Source organism: Mauremys mutica, chromosome 5 (genome assembly GCF_020497125.1).
Source record: "Mauremys mutica isolate MM-2020 ecotype Southern chromosome 5, ASM2049712v1, whole genome shotgun sequence".
In the NCBI taxonomy this organism is placed as follows: Eukaryota; Metazoa; Chordata; order Testudines; family Geoemydidae; genus Mauremys; species Mauremys mutica.
Window position 1 is genome coordinate 5501528 of NC_059076.1, and position 25229 is coordinate 5526756.

A 25229-nucleotide genomic window follows, 5' to 3' on the forward strand; every position below is an offset into this window, starting at 1 on the left:
CCAAATTGTCGGAGAAAAACTCAGTTCTCGCTTTTTGTTTGGGTGCAGCAAAATCAAATACTTTTATTATTTCTCCAGTAATTACAGTGGAGGGAGAGAGTGCCCTAGGACACAGGGTCACCCCAGTCCCGGACAGGTCTCTCAACTGGTAAACAATTACAGCAAGCTTTATACCTTTGTTACAGACAATTTCTAGCAATAATACAGACGGTAAAAAGCAACAAATACATTTTGTTTATACATAAGCCTTTCTGCTATCTTATTTGTCTCACTCCTAAGAAAAGCAAGCCTGCATATTTGGTTAGACTGTTGCAAGGTCGTAATAACTTTGTACACAGTTCTTGTCCTCTCGCCTCGCACTATCCTTGCTTCTACAAGTCTCACGTCATTAGGGTTACAGTATGGCCTGACTCTTGCTAACTGACTGACATGCATTAAAATCCCCTTCAAATCCTTATTAATTCTTCCCCTGCTTCCACAAGAATTATAGGTGTGTGTGCTGGAAATATGTTCCAGACGTGTTTGGCAAGCAGTGCATAAGCCCAGCCGGTCCAAGACAAACAAATGTTGTTTCGCCTGCTTGACTGTCTCTCCAATGTAAATTGAGCCAGGTGAGGCCAGAAACCAGGAGAGTACATTTACATATCTGGTAAATGAAGCCCTTAAACTAGCAAGTGGGGGAGATGACCACTTAACGATTATGACAAGGGATGGAGGCTCTATCCCCAGGAAGCCTTTCTGGCTAAACAGACAATGGGTTTTAATGAAATACAAGCAGAAACAGGGATTAATTAATTGGGGACAAAAGAGGCCAGAGTGCTTAAATCTGGGAGAGTTGGATCCTTCAGCCAAAGGGGTTGAAGTCTCTGGGAACTGACTGTAGGTGAAAAACCTGCTGACACAAAGATTGTAACTTGCTAAAGTTGTTTTAGTCAGTAGAATGTGTGTGTTTTGGTTTGTTTGTAATCTTTCATCTCTTTCACCCTTACTTGAAATCACTTAAGTCTATGTGGGTTGTTAATAAACTCATTCTTGTTTTATTACAGACCATCTCAGTGATTTTTATATTGAAGTGAAGTGTGGGACTTTAGCTAATCTAACAGGCTTTTGTGTGCTCTGTCTCTTTGGAGGCAGCAAACTTAACTTCTGTGAGTGGTCAGTGAGAGGGACTGGACACTGCAGAAATACATCTCTGAGGAACTTGGGTTCACTGTTGCCTGCAAGGGAAGGTTTGGACTGGCAGAGTCCTGAAGAGTTTGCTGGTAAGGCAGACAAGCTGATGTGTCAGCACCCTGACAGAGCTTAGCAGCAGCAAAGCTAACTCGTGCTGAGGCAGAGTGGTAATACAGTGGCTCACAGTTCTGGGTGACCTGGGCAAGACATCGCACTAGTCTAAGATGAGTTGAGGTGAACTGGTTTCTGTTTATCATTACTTTGTTGAAAGGCATAAAGATAGTTGTCAGTTTACGTGGTAAGTGACTTCCTTCTAGTAGGCATTTTGAAATGAAGAAGACAGCTTGGGTGTCTAATTTTGAAATCTTACAATTACATGTAGGTGTTAAACCGCCTGACCTTTGCATCCACACTTTCCCACTTGAGACGCTTGAATTCTCCAATTGGTAGAGATGGTAAACTAGCAAAGCCCAGACAGCTGCACAATACCTTGTGGGGAATGGTCTGTCCTGCGGAGACTCCAGAGGTAACACAAATTGCATTGAAACTAATGTATTCAAAAGCATATTTGCTTGTATTATGGTATAACATCTGCAGATTAGTTGCAATATGTAATTGCATTTTAACTTTTGGTATTTTAATTTAAAATATTTCAGATTTAAAGTTAAATTTGCAGTGAAGGCATAAGATGTTTTTTAACTAAAGTGATTGTGTCTGAATCACTATCAATTCTGTGTGTGTGTGTTTTCTTGGAAACTATTTGTCTAGCCTTTTCAAAGGCATATTGATTTGTTGGTTTTTACAACAAAACTAAAATCTGTTTGTTAGGGCCATGCAGTAGGACTTGTGAAGAACTTAGCCTTGATGGCTTACATTTCTGTGGGGTCTCAGCCATCTCCGATTCTGGAATTTTTAGAAGAATGGAGTATGGAAAATCTAGAAGAAATATCTCCAGCAGCCATTGCAGAGTATGTATAAATGAGTTTGTCTCTGAATAATTTTAAACTTTTAATTCAAAACCATTTTTTAAAATAATTCTGGCTTTCCTTTGCATAGTGCAACCAAGATCTTTGTTAATGGCTGCTGGGTAGGAATACACAAAGATCCAGAACAGCTGATGAACACACTAAGAAAATTACGTCGTCAGATGGACATCATTGTGTCAGAGGTAAATTTTCTGAATGAACGACCATGTAAATTCTAGCTGCGAAGGATGGAATGTAGTAGGCAGAACACACCTTTCCTAGGTATGAGTACAAGCAGAAAGCCTTTTCAAAGGCTTAGTGACTAAAACCATTTTTAAAGAGAATTTAGCTGAAAACTGCCCTTTTCAAATTGGAACCATGTTCAGTGGAGCACTAATACTCACAGCATACTGTAGACAGTAGCTTAAAGGCTCCCACTTTGGGGAACTTCACTTTGTTATAGCTCCTGCTGTGTGTACCATGACTCTTGTTCCATGGGTCATACAAAGACTCAAATGTGTGTACCCATTAATTCTCATTGTTTGCATATTCAGGTCTCCATGATCAGGGATATTAGGGAGCGAGAAATCCGCATCTATACTGATGCTGGCAGAATCTGCAGGCCACTTTTAATTGTGGAAAAACAAAAGCTGCTGTTGAAGAAGAGGCATATTGACCAACTAAAAGAACGAGAGTATAACAACTACAGGTAAGAAATCTCCCCAGAACAGGAGAAATGTCTTGCTCTTTCTTCCAAATGTGATGTACACTTCTGAGGGTTTGTTTGAAGTCAGCTGAAGCTGCAAGCCACCGTTGTATTTAAGAACTTGTTACTTGACTACTTAGTGTGTTCTACACAGTGTTGCTTATTATCACCATAGAGCGTGATTGTGTCAAATCAAGGCAGTGGTGTATTTCCTAATTTCAAACAAGATAAGTCTTGCTTTTTGACATCGCTAATGAAATCTGTATTAAATGTTACTTTTGAATGGTAAGGCACTGAGGCAGTTTGATTGTTTAGTTGGCAGGATCTTGTGGCCAGTGGTGTAGTAGAATACATCGATACGCTAGAAGAAGAGACAGTGATGCTGGCAATGACTCCAGATGACTTGCAAGAGAAAGGAGTCGCATACTGTTCGACTTACACGCATTGTGAGATTCACCCATCCATGATCCTAGGAGTATGTGCATCTATTATTCCTTTCCCTGATCACAACCAGGTCAGTAGCCTCTCTTTCCTTCTTATCAACTTTAAAAGAGAGAATATAATACAAAAGGAAAATTAAAATCATGTTTAACATATGTAGACATGTATATGCATGAAGAGTTTAATAGATGTTCTGTTGACACTGCTTCTTTTCTTGCCTTCATAGTCTCCTAGGAACACATACCAGTCTGCTATGGGAAAACAGGCTATGGGAGTTTATATTACAAACTTTCACGTTCGTATGGATACACTAGCCCATGTGCTGTATTACCCTCAAAAACCCCTTGTGACTACACGCTCTATGGAGTACTTGCGATTTAGAGAGTTGCCAGCAGGTATGTTGTGGCTTAATAAGCAAACCTAAAATATATTGCATAAAATGTACACACATACTAATATTTAAAGACCATTCATTATGGTGAAAAGTAACTAGGATTGTGCTTAGTAGTAACTTCTGGTCATTCATATTATTGTGCCTTGTAATCTAGGCATCACTAGCTATAAGGAGATTTTCTCAGCATAGTTGCTGAGCCCACAACATGCATACAGTATGTTAAAAAGAATCCCCCGCCCCACCCCCAGATTAAATTGTTGGAAATAGTGTATTTTTCATCAGCATTTGTTAGATCTCCACAAGGGGTCACTGTTGTATTGAAAGTTCTAATCTATGGTATATTCTGATTTTGTATTTATTCAGTACCACATGGCCTATGTTTTGTGTGTGTGTAGTGGAGATTTGCTTTAATAAATGGCCAGGCAGTGTAAATATATGGAATGCAGTTCATTTTGAATGAAGAAGCCTTGCTTATATGAGCTGTAGATCCTTTAAACATTTGCTGATTTGCATTACAGGTATCAACTCAATTGTGGCTATTGCGTCATACACTGGTTATAATCAGGAAGACTCTGTCATCATGAACCGTTCTGCTGTCGATAGAGGTTTTTTCAGGTATGGTTTTCCTGAACTTTGAACTGTGGAAAATTGCTCATGTAAATTTTATGGTTGGTTTTACTCATTTGAAGATTTAAATCTTTCCCAGCCTTTATTCAGATGTCTAAAGGACATAACATGCCTTTTCTAAGCCTCTAGACAAATTTTAACTTACAGTCAGACATTTTAAAATACTACCAGCAGCTGATTACTGCCTATTGTTGTTAGTGTGTTAAAATGTACAGTTGCTCTTTTTCACCCTATTTTTGTTTAAAAAAAAAAAAAGTCATTTTATAAAAGTTACAACTGCCACAGCAAGAAGATGCAAAACTAACAGCTCCAGTGAATAACTAGGGCCAAAGTTAAAAACATGACACACACTTTCCCAACCAACCTTCTTCCTGCTCTTGCTTTAAAGTTAGCTCTTGCTCACTGCATTGAATCATATTTGTATGTTGATAGAATTTGGATGACTTCTCTTTTGAACTGTCAGTTATGTGAGCCCCTTGATGCCAGGCATTTGAGCTTCCCAATATAATCCTATTGTTAGCCAGGGAAGTGGTAAATGCTTGCACAGAGAATTTTTGCAGGTGTTCTAGAATAAGGGCTAGCCTACACTTACCGTCCGGGTCGATGCGGTGAGTTCGACTTCTCGGAGTTCGAACTATCGCGTCTGATCTAGACACGATAGTTCGAACTCCGGAAGCGCCGCGGTCGACTCCGGTACTCCAGCACTGCAAAAGGCGGTGGCGGAGTCGACCTTGGAGCCGCGGACTTCGATCCCGCGGCGTCTGGACGGGTAAGTAGTTCGAACTAGGGTACTTCGAGTTCAGCTACGCTATTCACGTACCCTAGTTCGTACCCTAGTTCGACCCCCGCCCTTAGTGTAGACCTGCCCTAAGAAACATAGCCATTATTGGTGCAAATATTCATTGATGGGACCTTTCACCACTTGGCCGCAGTTACCCCTGAATGATATAATGGACACATTCATTGTTGTCTTTTGGCTATCTAGGTCCACATTCTGTTCTACTTTTGGTTGGATAGACCTTAGAGGCATGTTCGCTCTTCACATCTGGTTACTTATGTAGAATAAGAAATGAGAAGCTGGGCTGGATTTTTATGAATCGCATTAATAATTATTGCTTAAAGTGAGCATTGGTTATGTTCACTGGCACATTTTAAAAATAAAAAAATTTTAAACTTCAAGTACGGCTGTGGATGCATATGCCAGCCTTTAAGGCAGCATTTAAAAAAAAAAAAGAAAGAAAAGAGAAAAATTGAAAAACCTGAATAAAACCAAAGCGCACTGTTGTATCGGAGGTGTACTTCAGAGTGCAGCTTAATAGATGCTGTGGGGAGGGGGGGGAGAAGTGTTCTTAATTACTCATCACTGGACACGTGATGTTCTAGTATATGTGTACGGGGTGGTGTCATTGTTTACATTAGCATTTGGGTGATGGGGTGCTATCAAAACATGCAAGCTAAAAGGCGGGAAAAGGGGTGAAATATGAGTAAAGTGATCTGGGTTGTAACACAGGGATAACACAATTCCCTTTTTTGTAAGATGTATAGTAGATCCCAAAGTCACCACCATCTGTCACTAACCAGCAGTTTATTTGTAGACATCTCAGAGTAAAACTGTGAGAAGTGACTGTCATAATGTCCTTGTGGGGTTCATTGTTTCTCCTTGATTTGCTCTAGAAGTCGTACTGTAGTATCCAAGTAAAAACTTCTTGAGTGGGACCTGCGCATTCTTTCAGCCTTGTCATTACCGGTAACCCTAACCCAACTGTGCTGTGAGCCAGGGCAGTTTAAACAAAATAAAAACTGAAAACAAAATGTCCTGGGAACTTCAGTTTATTACAAAAAATTAAATTAAAAGTGGGTGAAAATCAGTGCAAAAACTAACCCCAGTTTTCTAGGTAAATACCAGGGTTGTTATGAGGGAACAAAAGGACAGGAAAAAAGCAACAGACAGGAAAATAAGTGTATTATAAGTAAAAGAAGTTAATGCTGTGGCTTATTGCATGAACTGCACGTTAACACTCTGTACTCGTATACATACAAACATGGATGTGCATATCTTCTACTACATTGCCTCACATTTACACTTAGATAGACTAATTTATTAACAAACACTATCTAATGTAATAGAGCAGATTTTATTTTTTAACATAATCTGTATTTTCATTCACTTGAATGATCCAAATTTTGCGTGAAAATCAGTTTAAAAAAAATCAGCTTTTGCAAAATCTAGGAATTTTTCTGGACAAATCAATAAAAACAGAAACATCTCAGTTGTGATGTAGATGGGGTTATAGCACACAACTTAAAGAACACTGATATCTAAACAAGTTTTTTCTTTTAAAATTTTCTTTCAGATCTGTGTTCTATCGCTCATATAAAGAACAAGAGTCCAAGAAAGGATTTGACCAAGAAGAAGTTTTTGAAAAACCTACACGTGAAACTTGTCAGGGTAAGAGATGATGGCAGATGGAAGAAATAAAGCCTTGCAAATAGTAGCCAGACTTTGCCAGACAGAGTCCTTCATGTTAACCTTACTATATTTGACTGTATTGAACTGTAAACATGTAATGATACATTTTGTGCTCTTGGTACAAAGAAACTTGTATGGTGAGTAAAAATACAAATATTCCTTTTCTGGATATGTTAGCAGCACATACATTTATAGTAGAATCTGCATTTGCTAAATGTCATGAATTCACAATACTGGAGTGTACTGGCACAGAATGCAAATATGGTGTCTGCTATTCTGAGAACGTGATCCTTAATGTTTTTGTAGAAATACTTTGAAGGATTTTTGGCTCTGAATTCATTTGTCTTTAATCTCAGGTATGAGGCATGCCATCTATGACAAACTAGATGATGATGGTTTGATAGCACCTGGTGTACGTGTGTCAGGAGATGATGTCATCATTGGGAAAACAGTAACTCTGCCTGAGAACGAAGATGAACTGGAAAGCACTAATAGACGATACACAAAGAGGGACTGTAGCACTTTCCTAAGAACAAGTGAGACTGGTATTGTAGACCAGGTCATGGTAACCCTTAACCAGGAAGGATACAAGTTTTGCAAAATTAGGGTCAGTACCAGTGTCTATGGCTTCTGGGTTGTTTATACTTATTCCCTTTAAATTAAAAAAAAAAAGTCACTGATCTAAAGTGTTTTCTGTTGCCTCCAGGTGCGCTCTGTGAGAATCCCACAAATTGGAGATAAATTTGCCAGCAGGCATGGTCAGAAGGGTACCTGTGGTATCCAGTACAGGCAAGAGGTAGCAACTTTTTTTCTCTTGTATATCTCACTGTACAGTGAAACTTACGTATTAATGTGGATTGCCTGCAAAATAAGTTACCTTAATATATTGATTTAAATTTAACCTCTCTTCATTTATTTAAAATGTCTTTGAGTCACTTAAGTTGAATTGGATTTTTATTTTGTTGGAACTCCCTAGCTTCTCACGAGGCATAATGAGAATCTCTTTCCTGCTTTAGGATATGCCTTTCACCTGTGAAGGCATCACACCTGACATAATCATCAACCCCCATGCCATCCCTTCCCGTATGACAATTGGTCACTTGATTGAATGTCTTCAAGGGAAGGTAAGGAGAACAGTTTGTGTTGTGTAGCTAAAATCTGAGAATTAAACTGCATTTGTTTTATCTTGTGGAGAAGCTGATCTGCTAGTTCCTGGTATTTGTTAATCCACTAAAGAATGATGATCAAGTTCCTATTTGAGGATCTAGTAACAAAACAAAAGGTATATTAATTTCCTTAGGGAGAAGCCAGAGTGCTATCTTCAGTGGGTCAAACCACAATGTGTTTATAGCAGAATTTCTTTGCTGCTTTTATTGACAGAATTACTATAAAAGCAGTCTCCTAATCTATGGAAAAGAAAGGAGTAACAGAGTTAGGCTGGTGTTTAAGTGCTTCTGAAAATCCCACCTGTAACTTGTGGGTCTAAGTTTTTTGTTCAACAGAAATATATCCATTGCATTAGAAAGTTTAGGTTGGATACAGTCCTGGGCATTGGGTCTGATATCTTAACAGCGGGAGTAGGTTAGCCTTTTCAAGTTACCCACATTCTGTCTGATTACTTTATATAGAATGCACAGCTTATGTCTATACAAATGTACGGTATTCAGCAAACCCTTTTTCTCTATAGGTATCAGCAAACAAGGGAGAAATTGGTGATGCTACACCTTTTAATGATGCAGTCAATGTGCAGAAGATTTCCAATCTACTATCAGATTATGGCTATCATCTGAGAGGAAATGAGGTATAGTGTTCAAAATGCCAGTCTAGCTAAAGGTTATTGGTTTGTTTTGATAAATTTTGTTAATATGTCTAGTTTAGGCTTGTGCTTCAGAGATTGTATTCTTTACTTCAGGTTCTCTACAATGGCTTCACAGGACGCAAAATCACATCACAAATCTTCATTGGTCCTACTTACTACCAGAGGTTGAAACATATGGTAGATGACAAAATTCATTCCCGTGCAAGAGGGCCAATTCAGATTCTTAACAGGCAACCAATGGAAGGTAGATCTCGGTAAGAATATTTGTGGATTTTCTTTTTTATGAGTGTCCTTGAAGTCTCACTAAGTTTGCTAAGGTAGAGAAGAATTAGCTGCCTCAACTGTACAGCAGTATCTTAACTGGCTCATCCAATTACCCACCCTTTTGGAGCTGATGGTAATGTGCTTAGGTTTGGGCAGATAAAACATGATGTAGTCATTTGTAGTAGAGTTTGCTGTGGTTTTGTCTGTTCAAACACTATATTGTCCTCTGTTGTAGAAATTTTCTTAGTCATGTGACTGTTAGTGGGAGCAGCAGTTTTATAATTTGGCTGACTTCTTCCCAATGATCTTATTTTTGGGAGAAGGAGAAGAGATAATGACAACTTGCTGGGTACAGAGGCACCTATTTGTAGTACTGCTGATGTATTTGTACAGAATTAGGTCTCCATCTTAGCTGCTGGAACCATCATTTCTGACTTAATGATAAAATATCCCCCCCTCCCCCATAGCGATGGTGGCCTTCGTTTTGGAGAAATGGAGCGAGACTGTCAGATTGCTCATGGAGCAGCTCAGTTTTTGAGAGAGAGATTGTTTGAGGCTTCAGACCCATACCAAGTTCACGTTTGCAATCTTTGCGGAATAATGGCAATAGCTAACACAAGGACACACACGTACGAGTGCAGGGGGTGCCGTAATAAAACACAGGTATGTATGGATTTCCTCAGCAAGTATTTCTGTTTGCAGTCAAGAACAAACAATGATTAAAGGAGTATGAGGGTGAGTGAGGATGAAGAGAGCAAGTGGTAAAAGAAACACAAAAATTAACCCAATAGTTAGAAAAAACAAGTTATATAGTAAGTGTCAGAGTTCACTCATGTTTCCCTATAATTGCCAGAATTCTGGCTGTCATTTGGCAGGACGTTTCACTTATGTATTTTATAATACTGGGTTTTCAGAGAACTTAACTAAAAGTGAACATTAAATCTTAAATTTTGGGGGGAAAACTGATGCTGTATAACTCATGGATTGATTTGATGGCTTTGCCACTTCTCTAACTCTTCAGAATATTATGTTTTGGTTGGGAGAGGAATAAATTTAAATGTCACATAGTTGAGGTGCTGGGGGAAGGAAATCACAGGTTTTGAATTAATACGGAAGTTTATATTCAAGTATAAACTGTAAATAGGATTGTTTTTCTCTACCATAACTCAGTTACTCCTTCAACCTCTAAGGAGCTTAATTGTCTGGTAATAGTTAATATGCACAAATAAAATATCTTGACCAATAGGAGCAGAAGAGAAATCTTTTGTCTACAGTTTTTGACCACTGAAGGACAAGTCTACTGTATTAAAATGATAAATTATAAATAGTGTTTCAAGGTGCCTTCCAGTTCTATCTCCATATTAAAGTCCCCTGCCTTCACAGCAGCACCAAGTTCTGTCCTTGACAGATTTTTGCCCTAGATCCCTAAATGGTCCCCTCAAGGACTGAACTCTCAACCCTGGGTTTAGCAGACCAATGCTCAAACCACTGAGTTATCCCTCTCCCAAAAAAAACTGATGCGCCAGGTGAGGCTTGAACTCACAACCTCAGCATCACTCCATGCAGCACGGCTCTATAAGTACTGTGTGCTAACCCATTGCACCACTGGAGCCCATAAAGCTAAGTGCCTGGACGGGGCTCAAACCCTGGACCCTCAGATTAAAAGCCCGATGCTCTGCCAACTGAGTGTTGTGTTGATCTGGACCCCATAGAGAAACATATCAACACTATTGAGTAAAGTAATGCCACCCTGGATGGAGTGGGATCAGTCATCACTTCAAGGTGAATTGTAAAGACTTTCCCTAAAAGGCTAACAAAAAAAATAACTTCATATGAAGCACTAGACCCCCAAACATATTTACTTAGTGGGTAGGGAGAGTGAAATTAATCTTTAAAAAGATACCATGAACTAAATTTTCTTACCTCCCTTTCAGATTTCCTTGGTGCGAATGCCATATGCCTGTAAACTTCTCTTTCAAGAACTGATGTCCATGAGTATTGCACCTCGTATGATGAGTGTTTAGCCTTTAAAAGGCTTTGCTTTAGTTCTGATTTTACGTATCTGCTTGCGCAGTTCTAGTGTTCCATTTTAAAAGATTTTGAATGCAGAATGTTATATATGTCATTTACGTCAGGTTATGTTTTGCATCTGAACACTTTGTTTAAATGAATGATCTTGAGCTTACTTTTTGTAAATAGAAATAAAGATTTGTAGTCAAATGTGAATTACATTTATTTGTATGTCTGCCAAAAGCATGTAAGCAAAACATTACTAAAAGGAAGAATGAGTCAGATAAGGAACTGATTATCAGGCTCTAGCCTAGAAGTCAGTGGCTGCAGCTTTCCAAAATACTACTTAATACTTAAACTGTGCATAAGTGATAAAGTCCTCACATCACAGCTCTGCACCATCATCTGTGGAAGAAAAACAAAAAGGGATGTGGGTTCATAATTACAAGAGGGTAACACTACAGATACTCGAATGAATGAAGTGAATTTTCTGTTTGACTTAAATGTGGATAATTAAGAACAATCAGTCCTTTTCCTCTTTTTCTTTCTTCTGAGGGAACTGGATAGCTTAGTGAAAGGTCCCAGTCCCATTGCTCTAAGGTCACTGGAACATGTCCATTGTCAGTAGTTGGCTAACTACATAGACATTTAGACTGTACTTATTACTGATGCATCTGAGATGCCATCTGATGACTTCGTGGCTGTCGCTGCCTGAGACAGTCAGACAGCAAGTCAGAGCTGGCACGCTGCTTGGACAAGAGCTTCAGGAGCCCCAGAAGTGACAGCTGTATGTGGATGAGAGCTGGGACTGACCAAAGCAAGAACTCCTAATGAGCAGAAGGCTTGGGCAGTGGCCTCTAGAAAAAAGGGGGAGATTCTGCTTGGTGAGGGGAAGCAGGCAGGGAGGACAGGGAGAGGAACGCTGTTTGAGGGAGAACCCTCTCCATGAAGCGCTGTGGGAGGACTGGTCACTCAGGCAGAGAGGTCTAGAGACCGAGGTCCTGAATGGAGGCATAAGGAACAGAGCACAGTGCTGATGGAGACTCTTGGATGGGTGAGGGGAATGGAAAAACATACTATGTATTTTTACTGCTTTACAACCAGGCTTTTGAGGAACTATGGCACTGGTGTAGATGAATAAATTGAGCTCAGACTGTGTACCTTTGGGTGAGCAAAAGGGAACCAGGCTTGACACAACTGTCATGCATTGGATGGCACTCGAAGCAGGGTCGCCCTATCACAATGCCCCTTTAACAGCCCTGAGGTACACTCCTTTTATAGATCGTCTGCACCTTCACTTATTGCTTAGCTAAAGCATGCGTCAAACTTTGCTGCAACGGAAATTAATTTCTGTTGCATCAACACTTTTCTTGCCATTTCCTAAAGGTGAGAAGGAGCTGCAATAATTCATGGCATACTTTTATATCTCCTCATATGTATCTTTGTGGCTATGGTTTACTATCAAGCCTGTACCATGCTGCAGTCTAGTACTAGCATTGCCATTAACAAACAGCAAAAGCCCATCACTTCCCTGACCTGCTTTTGGACAGTTTTCAGTTGTCCTTTAAAAAGCTAAATCATTTATCCCCTGCATTTGTGATAATGGATTTCTAAAAAGAGGTATTATATGGCCAAAACCAAGCACCTTTATATTTATCTCACACATGTATAGGTTAATGTATGTAATCCATTCATTTAGGTTCTAGACTTCAGCTCTTTTAAATGACACATATGAATAGCTGGAAGCTGTTTTAAAAAAAATCAGATATTGTCCAGCAGTAAAGCAAGAGTATAAAATGAATCCCACCATCAATTGGGTCAAGTTGGACACTAGCAAAGGGCATGACTTAATTATGTTAAAGGTTGCTAGGATGGAAGATCAAGGCTATTAGGACTACATATATTGGCAAAATAGTCCTGCTGTTTTTGGAAGTGTTTTTAAAGCCTTTTATACAATTTGAAATTCAGGTCTTTTCAGATATCATGGTGGCTGAAGAACCAATGAAATCACAACCAGAGCCTGAAAGCTGAGCTATTTGGAACAGATGGGATTTTTAGTCAGATGTTTTAACTTTTACCTAGCTAACCTATACCTAACACATATTTTGGAAAAAGCATGTCTTTAATAAAGATGCAACAACCCAATTCTCAGCTATTTGTGAGCTCTTACACTAGAGACCTCCATGAGTGCTTCACCAAAACCAGAAAGACTGGCTTTGACATTAGAAATATCAGCAAGCTACAGCTAACAGTTTTAAATGCAACTTTTCAGGTTGTTCTCTTATATCCTAAACAACCAAAGGGCATAAACCCCATTTTAAAAAAAATCTTTGCACATATATAACTGTTAAAACTTTGCACATATTACCTACCTTTAGTTATGGGTATTTCATGTAAGGCATTGACAACAGTAATTCGTGCAGAGGCTGTAGCCTCTCCTTTGGAGTTTGATGCATGACACTCGTACTCTCCAGCATCTTCTTTACTCAAAGGAGATATCTATGAAAACAAGCAGCAAGTATCCTTGTTTACTACAGAGGATTTGTTCTCAAGTTCCTTTGTGTTACTGTTGGGTTGTATAACAGCAGTAAACAATAGAACTAGTAACAGACTCAATACAGGTAATTGATCGAGTGGGAACTAATAGTTGGAGACTGCACATGTCCAGAATATTCTCATGGCCAGCAGTATGGAAAATGCACATGTTCTTCTGAACATGCAATAGTTTGTTTAAAAAAATTGCATCATAAACTGAACTTTTAAAAATGAGAATTTATTCCCTATTAGCAAAGAGAGCACAAAACTCAATCCGGACTTCTTTCAACTGAGTCGAAGGGCTTCAGTCAGCCTGACTTGGTCAGTAGTGGTTTGCCATGGTTCCCAAATCAGATAGGTGGCAGTATCCAACTATACTACAACAAGCACTCTGGTACCTGTCCTGGAGCTCAGTGAATCAATCCACTCCTAATTTCACTCTGTCTTCCACATTAGGATTTGCTTTAGCCAGACTTCAAGCCTTTTTTGTGCTTGCTTAGGTTTGTGTCTGTGATGTTTTAGAACTTCCTGTTGTCATGGAGAGGGGGGGCAGGAAAAAAGTGGTAGCCCTAATGCTCCTCTCCAGGAAGGGGATTCATCATATTTCTGTTGGCTCAGTAGCATATTTGCCCTACTCCAAAGCTTTCTCTGCCCAAGCTTCCACCTCTGTTTTGGCGTACAGTGTAAGCTAATGCCTTTGAGTTCTATTCCCCAGCCACACCTCATTTGGCAGCTGAAGAGATTGCACAGTGTGGTCTGTTATTTCCAAAGCAAATCTCTCATCCCTGACCTATGGTGCCATCCTCTCCGCTGGCTTCCCTGCTGCTGCTGCTCTTTCCCCTCTCCAATCCATTTCCATGCATTACAGCTCAGGCCCTAGGATGTTGTCACACTCCCACTTGAGTAACTCCCTATCTGAGAACAGTTTTTTAAAAAACCAACCGTTTAACTTCAAGTTTTAGATGTCTGGGATGCAGATTCTTGAGAGTTCACATTCCTTAAGGACACAGATCAGAGATGCTAAGAGCGAGGGTTTTCTGTGAACTCCAGGACAGACCAGTCCTGCCATGTTCATGTAGCAATCCTCAGTCTGAGCTGTAGGACATGGAATCAAGTGGAAGTAAAGGTCTCTACCTCTTTCCTCTTAAGTAAATGTATACCTAGCAGGTCAGAGTTCTTTGAGGAGGGCATCTCATCTGGTCAAGCTTGTAACTATAGGGGACTGTCTCTTGAGCTGTACAGACTTGATTGGAAAGAGTGCCCCAGCAAGACAGGTACAAAATATAAACTGCTTCAGAGAGGCCAGGCTGATTCTAGCTTGGGTTTGTGGGGCTCATATGAAATTATGAGAGTAACTCTGTCTCTGTGGAGAGGGAGTCTGGTGTCGAGCTCAGTCTTGCACTATGCTCTACAAAAGGTAGGACAGTAGTGCCCTGATCTATGGAGAGTTCCACTCCCATGTGACCTTCACCAAAGATAACTGGTCTCCAGTGCTAGCAATCTGCTGTGCTGCACCTGTTGATCACAGTATTTTACAGACAGTGCAGAAGGAGAGGTGGTCTGTCATTTCAGTCGGGTCCTATTCCTGAAAGCTTTTAAACATCCTGCTCTTCCTCATTGTTTTCACACACATTTTACATGAGTGTAAGTAACTACAAAAGATAAAAGCAAAGAACTGGGCCAACTGAATGCATTTAATCTTACTCCTTGTCATACATGTCACTGCTTTTTAACTTCAAATTCACATGGACTCTTATTTTCAACACCAAGAAAAATACTGCACCTACTCCATTGTAATTTCCCAGTATTATGCATAGAAACTTGGATCTTGCTGATAAGTTATCAGAATTGTATGTGAATGTGCACAAGTACTTACCAATACCCAGCCAGTCACTTCATGTTTCTCAGGGCCACCACGGGTCTGGATAGCTAAGTTGTCGCGGTCTCCAGGCAGGAGCTCCAGCCTCTGGACACCATATTGTCCCCTTATTATCTGAGCAGGAATATTAAGAGTCAAGTTGTCAGTAGTTTGATGAGATTGCCATTGTAAATACAAGAACGCCTCACTTAACGTTGTAGTTATGTTCCTGAAAAATGCGACTTTAAGCAAAACGATGTTCAGCTAATCCAATTTCCCCATAAGAATTAATGTAAATGAGGGGGTTAGGTTCCAGGGACATTTTTTCACCAGACAAAAGAATATATATATACATACACACAAGCAGTACACAGCGATGATGATTGTGAAGCTTGGTTCAGGTGGAGGATTTGTTGTGTCTAAACCATCCGAGACAGGTAGCTCTGTCCAGCCTCCTTTTGAAAACCTCCAGTGAAGGAGTTTCCACAACCTCCCTAGGCGTCTGTTCCATTCTCCTACTGTTCTGACAATTGGCAAGCTTTTCCTGAGCTTTAATCTAAATCTGCTGTGCTGTAGTTCGATCCCATTGCCTCTTGTCCTGCCCTCTGTGGCAAGAGAGAACAACTTCTCTCCATCTTTTTATGGCAGCCTTTCAAGTATCTGAAGACAGCTTTCATATCTCCCCCTTAATCTCCTCTTGTCCAAACTAAACATACCCAGTTCCTTCAGCCTTTGCTCGTATGGCTGCATTCCATCCCTTGGATCATCTTTGTCGCTCGTCTCTGGATCCTTTCCAGTTTCTGCACATCCTTTCTATACACCAGTGACCAGAATTGGACAGTTTGGGTTTTGCCCATTTTATTGCAGGTAAATATATAGTGACTGTGTTTTTCCCAAATAAAAGGTGTGCGCGGTTCCTTGTTCCCACGGACTCTGAGTGCTGGGAAATGGGGAAGAACTGCCTGCAATGGTGGGTCAGTGGGTGGGATATTTCCGGGAAATGCCTTACTGCTAAATGAACTAGCAATTGACTGAGCCCTCAAGAGTTAACTCTCACAGCACTCTACAAGGCAGCAGGAAAGGAGGGAGGGCAGACAGAGACACATACCCTGTGTGAGAGGAAAAAATGTGCATTTCCCCTTTAAGTAGCTGACCCCAGGCTTAAGTACACTGCCTTGTTCATTAAATCAGCTTGCTGAGACCCGCAGCTACTGCCTAGAAGCTCCCTCCCTCTGTCATGTGTCCCCCCTGCTCTATGGAAGATGGGGTAAGCAGGGTGCAGGAGCGGGGAGAGACACCCTGACATTAGCCCCCCTTTTCCCCCCTCCCCCCATACAGCAAGCAGGAGTCTCTGGGAGCAGCTCCAAGGCCGAGGGCAGGAGCAGCACATGGCAGTGGGGGGAGGGACAGCTGTTGCACAGGGAATTAAGGGGAGTGGGGAGCTGATGGGGGGCTGCTGGTCCACCCTGGTTCCAACCACTCACCAGCTAGCTGCAACGGGCTGCTCTTCCTGCAAGCAGTGGACAAAACAGGCGGCTGCCAAATGACATTAGAAGGGAGCATTGCACAACTTTAAACAAGCATGTTCCCTAATTTTATCAGCAACTTAACATCGAAACAACGTTAACCGGGATGACTTTAAGTGAGGAGTTCCTGTACCTACAATACCTAAGCCCCCAAACCCATAAAGCCTTGTCTACACACAAAAGCTGTCCTGGTTTAACTAGGCCTGTACATTTGGCATGGTTACATTGATTTAAAGAGATTGCTACCACTATGGTTACTCCTATAGGGAATCATAGAATATCAGGGTTGGAAGGGACCTCAGGAGGTCATCTAGTCCAACCCCCTGCTCAAAGCAGGACCAAACCCCAAATCTGTAAATTGCCCCCTCAAGGATTGAGCTCACAACCCTGGGTTTAGCAGGCCAATGCTCAAACCACTGAGCTATCCCCCCCGTATATATGGCCCCACTAAGCACATTAAGTCGGCGGAGTGCGTCCTCACTACCCTGGCTAGCATCAACCTACGGAGCAGTGCACTGTGGGTAGCTATCCCACAGTTCCCGCAGTCTCCACCGCCCATTGGAGTTCTGGGTTAAGCTCCCAATACCTGATGGGGAAAAAACATTGTCGCGGGTGGTTTTGGGTACATGTCATCAGTCACCCCTCCCTCCGTGAAAGCAACAGCAGACAATCGTTTTGCGCCTTTTTTCCTGGGTTACCCGTGCAGATGCCATAGCATGGCAAGCGTGGAGCCCGCTCAGCTCATCGTCACCTCTGCTGTTGTGGGCAAGTCTACTGTGGGGGCTGCTGTGATCCAAGTAGCCAATGCAATCACTGACGTTCTGTTATCAAGGGTAGTGACTCTGGGAAACGTGCGGGTCTTTTCAGATTTTAGATGCATCATATTCCTGTCTTTGTCGCTGGTGAAGAAGTCTTCCAGCCATACATTCCAGTCTGGTCGGCGCTGTAACACCCCATAGCACTTCTGTGGTTGACACGTGTAACAGCTCCAGGGCTCTTGCTCTTTTGCCTTGGCCGAGGTACCTTGCCCTACCCAGACCTCTGAGCATTCGATACAGATGCACCTGCAGCAGCTGGCATTGCTACACAGCAGCAGCTCCTTGCCTTCACAGCAGACCGTGCAGTAGGACTGCTAACCGTCCTCGTCGGACATGTAGCTTGGCCGGGGGTTCTGGGAACGTCTTCCCTGCTCAGCTCCTAGAAAACTCCAGGGCCTGGTGTACGGCTCCACTGCTTCCGCTGCAACTCTGCTCTCCTGCTCCCCAGTGACGAGCTCGGGGGATCCGTTCTGGTCCTCCTGGGTGCTGCTGGCAGCAGATGGTGCAGTTGGACTGTTAACCATCCTCGTCCACTGCTTCTGCTGCAACTCTGCTCTCCTGCTCGGGGGATCCGTTCATGAAGCCTGGACAGTAGTAAGGAGCAGTTCAACTATAGGCTGAACAAGTGCAGAATGGTGGTAGAATGTGCCTTTGGACGTTTAAAAGCTGGCGCTGTTGGTCAGACCTCAGCACAACCAACATTCCCATTGCTATTGCTGCTTGCTGTGTGCTCCATAATATCTGTGAGAGTGAGGGGGAGATGTTTATGGCAGGGTGGGAGGTTGAGGCAAATCGCCTGGCGTCTGAATATGAGCAGCCAGACATCAGGGCGATTAGAAGAGCACAGCTAGGCGCGCTGCGCATCAGAGAGGCTTTGAAAACCAGTTTCATGACTGGCCAGGCTTCGGTGTGACTGTTGTGTGTGTTTCTCCTGGATGCAAACCTGCCCTCTTTGTTGATTTTAATTCTCTGTAAGCCAACCACCCTCCCCTCTTCAAAATAAAGTAGCTATTGGTTTGAAACCGTGCATTCTTTCTTTAATAATTAAAAAAAAATGAGATAACGGACAAGGTAGCCCGGGTGGGGTGGGGGAGGAGGGAAGGACAAGGCCACATTCTTTATTGTAGCCACACTACAAATCAAACTGCTTGAATGACAGCCCTCTGTTGCTTGGGCCATCCTCTGGAGTGGAGTGGCTGGGTGCCCGGAGCCTCCTCCTGCGTTCTTGGGTGTCTGGGTGAGGAGGCTATGGAACATGGGGAGGAGGGTAGGCGGTTATACAGTGGGGGTTTGTGCTCTTGGCTTTCCTGCAGCTCCTACACATGCTTCATCATGTCCGTTTGCTCCCCCATTAGCCTCAGCATCACGTCCTGCCTCCGCTCTTCGCACTCACTTAATTCTTTCCTGGCCTCTGCCACTGAATGCCTCCATGCATTAAGCTGTGCCCTATCGGTGCGGGTGGACTGTATGAGCTTGGAAAACTTGTCATCGCGAGTGCGTTTTTCTCGCCTTCTAATCTGCAATAACGTCAGGGATGGAGATGATAGGGGAGCGTAGAAACAGTCTACGCTCTACGGTTCTGAGGGGACGGCATGGTCACCTGTGCTGCTGAGCTCGCCACGCTGACCAAACAGGAAACGAAATTCAAAAGTTCCTGGGGCTTTTCCTGTGTACCTGGCTAGTGCATCGGAGTTCAAAGTGCTGTCCAGAGCGGCCACAATGGAGCACTCTGGGATAGCTCCTGGAGGCCAATACCGTCGATTTGCATCCGCACTACCCCAAATTCGACCCAGCAAAGTCGATTTTAGCGCTACTCCCCTTGTCGGGGAGCAGTACAGAAGTTGATTTTAAGAGCCCTTTAGGTCGATGGAACGGGGTTGGTTGTGTGGACGCAGTCATTTTTAAATCCACCTAACACGGCTAAATTCGACCTAACCCCGTAGTGTAGACTTATTAGGCAACTGGGACCTCATAGGAGCCTGAAGCCCAAAGCAAGGCAGGTTCCATGGGCAACTTTCTAGCACTTCGCATTGCCCCTAACTGTGTTCCCACTGAAGACAGTGGTAAAACAGCCACAGACTACAATGGGAGCGGAGCTAGGCCAGCGCCTAGCACTTTTTGGAAGATCCTATCCTAAATGCCTGAAATGGTGCAAGTACTTGTATAAAGATGGGAAAAGGTGGTTCCCTGGGCTGTCCATGGTGGCTGCTGTCTGTTTTTCAGTAGCACCTACAGTCCAAAAGGCCAGAGTTTCAAAGTGTTCAGCACCCAGCAGCTCCCATTGTCCTCAGTGATAGTTTGGAGTGTGAGGCTGGATTCTCTATCCTCAGTGGCACCTTATAGACTAACAGACGTTCTGCAGCATGAGCTTTCGTGGGTGAATACCCACTTCGTCGGATGCAAGTGGGTATTCTTCTTCGAGTGATTGCTCCTATGCATTCCAGTCAGGTGTGCGCGCCGTGCGTGCACGGCTCTTCGGAACATTTTTACCCTAGCAACTCTGGCGGGCCGGCTGGGCGCCCCCTGGAGTGGCGCCGCCATGGCGCTGGATATATACCCCAGCCGGCCCGTCCGCTCCTCAGTTCCTTCTTACCGCCCGTGACGGCCAGTTGGAACAGTGGAGTGCTCTTTTACCTCCACAGCCCTAGCGTTTCTCCATTCTTCTCTGTACATAGTTGGTTAACTTAGTTTAGTAGTTAGATTAGTTGAATAAGTTTAGTTAGTTATAGTATAGTAGGGGAATTAGAGGGGTTCGCCCCTCTTCTTCCACAACCGGTGCGGGCTCATGCCCAAGGCACCGGGGTTTAAGCCCTGTGCGGCTTGCCAGCGGCACATGCCCGTGGGCGACCCACATGACTCCTGCCTGCGCTGCCTCGGGGAATCTCACAGGACAGATAAGTGCCCGATCTGCACGGCGTTTAAGCCGCGCACCAGAAAGGAGCGAGACTCTCGCCTCAAGCAGCACCTTACAGAGTCGGCACTTCAGCCTCCCGCGCCGTCCCCGGCGGCACCGAAACCGTCCTCGGCGCGCAGCGCACCAGCGGCACCGAGCCGCCCCGGTACCGATACTGCTAGATCTTCGCAGACGGCACCGAAGTCCCGGCACCGTTCCCTCTCTCCACCGAGGAAGCGGAAGATGGCGCACTCGGCTCCTAAGCCTCCTGCTTCGGGACAGCTTACCCAGCCATCACCGGCACCTCCGGCACCGGCTGTGGTAGTGCACAAACCGTGCACGGTCCCGTTGACTCCGGCACCTCAAGAGCCGTCGAGTCCGGTACCTCCCTGCTCCCCGGTGCCAACCACGGTCGAGCTGCATCTCCCGTCCACGCCCGAGACATTCTCGATGGCGAGAGAGCTCATCGAGCTCACAGAGGCACCGAGCCTCCGGCCCCCGGCACCGCCGGTGCGGGCTGTTCAGTCAGCGGGCAAGCCGGCCATGATGCGGCCCCCTTCCCCTGACGGACGGGATAGACGGCGCTCCAGGACTCGGTCTCGCTCCCGGTCCCGAAGACGGTCACCGTCGCGCCGCTCCAGGTCCCGGCACCGCTCTCCATCGCGGTACCGTTCACCCTCTCGACGCCGGTCGCAGTCCCGGTACCGCTCAACATCGCGGTACCGGTCGCACTCCCGGAGACGCTCACGGTCCCGATCACCGTCCCGTCGGCACCGCAGGAAGTCCGAGTCCCGGCACCGGTCCCGGCACCGTGACTCCAGAAGCCGCTCCCGGCACCGCAGGTCGAGATCCCGGTAGAGCTCCCGGCACCGGTCGAGCTCCCGGCACCGCGGCAGTCGATGGTCTCGCTCGCCATCTCGGTACCGCGACGACCGGCACCGACCCTCGGCACCGTCCGGGGACAGGCTGCCAGCTTCGACGGCGCAGTCCGTCAGCGCCTCCGCACCTCTGTGGCCATCCCGTCACTCATCAGTAGCTTCGCGGGCGGACAGCTATGGCCATCTCCAGGCGGCCCTGCACGGCCAAGTCCACGGGGCACAGCAGTGGGGTTTTTGGGTCCCCTGGGCCCAATACGAAGCTCAAGGGCTACCTTGCCCCCAGCGGACCCCAGCCTCCGAGCGCAGAGTGCCGGAGGCCACTGTCAGCAGGCCACCCCCATCACCGGGTGAGGCCCAGTTACCGCCTGATCCCGCGGAGCATCCACGTCCGAGTCAGCTGCCCACCCCATTGAGGACCCACCTGCGGAGGCGGTGGTCCAAGGTCTGTCCTCGTCATCTTCACCAGACGAGGCGGTGGCGGGGGCTTCTACGGCAGACCCTCCGCCTATTGACTTACGGGCCCACCAGGACCTTCTTCGCTGGGTGGCGAAGGCTATCGACCTACCGGTAGCGGAGGTCACTGAGGACGAGGACCCGGTGACAAATGTGATTGGAGCGGAGGCTCCAGTGCGGGTGGCCTTGCCATTCATCCGCACTATCCAGAAAAATGCCACTACCATCTGGCAGTCACCAGCGTCCGTCCCTCCCACCGCCCGCGGTGTCGAAAGAAAGTACTCCGTCCCCCCCACGGGATACGAGTACCTATATACCCATCCTGCACCAGACTCGCTAGTGGTCCAGTCGGTCAACGACAGGGAAAGGCATGGTCAGCCAGCCCCTGCGCCGAAGTCCAAGGAAGCGAGGCGCATGGATCTGTTGGGCCGAAAGATCTATTCGGCAGGGGGTCTCCAGCTCCGAATCGCCAACCAGATGGCCCTCCTCGCCAGATACACCTTTGACATCTTGGTGTTCCTGGTGAAATTCACAGAGCTGCTCCCAACAGCCTCGCGCCAGGAGTTCACGGCCCTCCTGGAAGAGGGCAAGAAGTCCTCCAGGTCCTCCATCCAGGCCGCTCTGGACTCCGCGGACTCAGGTGCCAGAACCCTGGCCTCAGGAGTAACCATGAGGCGCATCTCCTGGTTGCAGTCCTCCACATTGCCACCGGAGGTGCAGTACACCTTGCAGGACCTACCCTTCGACACTCAGGGTCTGTTTTCTGAAAAGACGGATTCCAGAATTCAGACCCTGAAGGACGGTCGCATAGCCATTCGCACCCTGGGTATGCACACACCGGCTACCCAGCGAAGGTCCTTTCGGCAGCAACCCTACCGGCCATTTAACCAGCCTAGGTCGCGACCCTACAATAACAGGCGTCCCGGACTGAGTCGCCGTAGACCGTCGGGCAATAGGCGCAACCAGGGCCAGGCGCCTTCCAAGGCCCCTCAAGGACCCAAACAGGCCTTTTGATGGGACGCCTGAGGACGGCCCATCAGTCTCTGTACCGGATCCTTCCCGTTTATTTTACAACCGCCTTTCCCACTTCCTTCCGGCGTGGTCCCAAATAACATCGGACAGCTGGGTGCTTCGTACAATCCAGTCTGGTTACCGCCTTCAATTTGTTTTGCCCCCTCCTTCCCACCCGCCTTCCCTGTCCCTCTTCAAGGACCCCTCTCACGAGCAATTCCTCCTACAAGAGGTCGAGACTCTGTTGAGCTTGGGTGCCATAGAGGAGGTGCCGCACGACATGCGGGGCAGGGGATTGTATTCCCGATATTTTCTCATCCCCAAGGCGAAAGGAGGTCTTCGACCCATATTGGACCTCCGGGAGCTCAACGCGTATGTGCTCAAGCTCAAGTTTCGCATGGTCACCCTGGGGACCATCATTCCCTCCCTGGATCCGGGAGACTGGTTTGCCGCCCTCGATATGAAGGATGCGTACTTCCATATCGCAATTTACCCTCCCCATCGACGCTACCTCCGTTTTGTGGTCAACGGTGCGCACTACCAGTTTGCGGTGCTACCCTTTGGCCTGTCCACCACACCGAGGGTCTTCACCAAATGCATGGCAGTAGTTGCTGCAGCCCTCCGCCGTCGTCGCATTCATGTATACCCATATCTCGACGACTGGCTGGTTCGCGGGACATCCCGACAGCTGGTAAAGGACCAGATGTCAGAGATACTATCCCTGTTTCGGTCCCTCGGCCTTCTTATCAATGCCGAGAAGTCCACTCTAGCTCCATCACAGTGGGTGGAGTTCATCGGAGCGGTCCTCGACTCCTCTTTGGCCAGGGCCTGCCTCCCACGCTCTCGGCACCAGACGATGGTCTCTATGATCCGAGACCTGCACACCTTTCCCACGACGACGGTTCGGTCCTGCCTGCGCCTCCTGGGCCACATGGCTTCCTGTACATTTGTCACGGCGTTCGCGAGGCTCCGCCTTCGCCCCTTTCAATCTTGGCTGGCGTCGGTATACCGCCCGCACCGCGACTCAATAGACATGGTAGTCACCGTCACAAAGCCGACACTTGCGTCGCTCAGCTGGTGGCTGAACCCAGACGTGTGTGCAGGAGTCCCGTTCCGTCCTCCTCGCCCATCCGTCACCTTGACCACGGATGCCTCGGCGTTGGGATGGGGGGCTCACCTGGGCGACCTTCACACCCAGGGTCTCTGGTCCCCCCAAGAGCTCGCTCTCCACATCAACGTCCGGGAGCTGCGAGCGATCCGCCTAGCGTGTCACACCTTCCGCGCCCGTCTGCAAGGCCGCTGCGGGGCAGTCTTCACGGACAACACGACGGCAATGTTCTACGTGAACAAGCAGGGCGGAGCCTGCTCCTCCCTCCTGTGCACGGAGGCGATGCTCCTGTGGGACTTCTGCGTGACCCACTCCATTCACCTGGAAGCTTCATTTCTTCCAGGAGTGCAGAACACGCTGGCCGACCATCTCAGCAGGTTGTTCCTCTCACACAAGTGGTCTCTTCACCCGGATGTGGTGCACACAATTTTCCGGAGGTGGGGGTTTCCCCAGATAGACCTGTTTGCCTCAAAGGAGAACAGGAAGTGGCACCAGTTTTGTTCGTACCAGGGTCGCTCTCCAGGCTCCCTCTCGGACGCATTCCTCTGCTCCTGGACGGATCACCTCCTCTACGCCTTCCCTCCGTTCCCGCTCGTACACCGAGTGCTACTGAAGCTTCGGAGGGACAGGGCCCACGTCATACTCGTCGCTCCGAGCTGGCCGAGGCAGCACTGGTAAACCCTGCTGCTCGAGCTCTCCGTTCGGGATCCCATGCCCCTCCCGTTATGGCCGGACCTCATCACGCAGGACTTCGGCAGGCTCCCTCCATCTTGCAGCTTGGTACCTGCGTGGCTGACCCACGCGGAGAGGGACTGTTCGGAGGCAGTGCAGCAAGTCCTGCTAGAGAGCAGAAAGCCTTCCACTCACTCCACCTACCTTGCGAAATGGAAGCGTTTCGTGCTCTGGTGTGATCAACGAGGCCTCAATCCCTTTGTAGTCCCTGTCCCTACCATCCTGGACTACCTCTGGTATCTTAAGGAGCAAGGTCTTGCGGTCTCCTCCTTGAAGGTGCACCTGGCAGCCGTGTCCGCCTTTCGGCCATCCATAGGAGGTCGTTCCATCTTCGCTAACCAGATGGTTTCCCGCTTCCTTAAAGGCCTGGACCGTTTGTACCCGCCGGTGCGGCGTCCTACTCCGACCTGGGATTTAAACCTCGTTCTGGCCAAGCTGATGGGACCGCCCTTCGAGCCTCTGGCCACATGCTCTCTGCTCTACCTCTCCTGGAAGACAGCCTTCCTCGTCGCAATTACATCAGCAAGACGAGTCTCTGAGCTCCGTGC

General features: G+C 46.2%; 2 protein-coding genes and 1 non-coding gene across 3 annotated transcripts in view; 1 reads left to right on the plus strand and 2 right to left on the minus strand.

Moving 5' to 3' along the window:
- Window positions 1-11079, plus strand: part of POLR2B (RNA polymerase II subunit B) — a 35506-nt gene extending 24427 nt beyond the window's left edge. Inside the window, exons 11-25 of the mRNA XM_045017720.1 lie at window positions 1556-1699; window positions 2002-2141; window positions 2230-2341; window positions 2693-2847; window positions 3160-3358; window positions 3512-3680; window positions 4198-4294; window positions 6661-6755; window positions 7133-7383; window positions 7483-7572; window positions 7793-7900; window positions 8464-8577; window positions 8689-8849; window positions 9327-9522; window positions 10794-11079. Of these exons, the coding sequence (XP_044873655.1) occupies window positions 1556-1699; window positions 2002-2141; window positions 2230-2341; window positions 2693-2847; window positions 3160-3358; window positions 3512-3680; window positions 4198-4294; window positions 6661-6755; window positions 7133-7383; window positions 7483-7572; window positions 7793-7900; window positions 8464-8577; window positions 8689-8849; window positions 9327-9522; window positions 10794-10883 (2121 nt within the window). The 3' untranslated portion in view covers window positions 10884-11079. The remainder of the gene's footprint in view (window positions 1-1555; window positions 1700-2001; window positions 2142-2229; window positions 2342-2692; window positions 2848-3159; window positions 3359-3511; window positions 3681-4197; window positions 4295-6660; window positions 6756-7132; window positions 7384-7482; window positions 7573-7792; window positions 7901-8463; window positions 8578-8688; window positions 8850-9326; window positions 9523-10793) is intronic.
- Window positions 10378-10471, minus strand: TRNAI-UAU. The gene is made up of 2 exons: window positions 10434-10471; window positions 10378-10413 (listed from the first exon to the last, which is right to left on the minus strand). It is a non-coding gene; the product is annotated as a tRNA-Ile (tRNA).
- IGFBP7 (insulin like growth factor binding protein 7) overlaps window positions 11068-25229 on the minus strand; it is an 80613-nt gene continuing 66451 nt past the window's right edge. Inside the window, exons 3-5 of the mRNA XM_045017721.1 lie at window positions 15281-15397; window positions 13242-13368; window positions 11068-11274 (exon numbers count right to left, since the gene is read on the minus strand). Of these exons, the coding sequence (XP_044873656.1) occupies window positions 11255-11274; window positions 13242-13368; window positions 15281-15397 (264 nt within the window). The 3' untranslated portion in view covers window positions 11068-11254. The remainder of the gene's footprint in view (window positions 11275-13241; window positions 13369-15280; window positions 15398-25229) is intronic.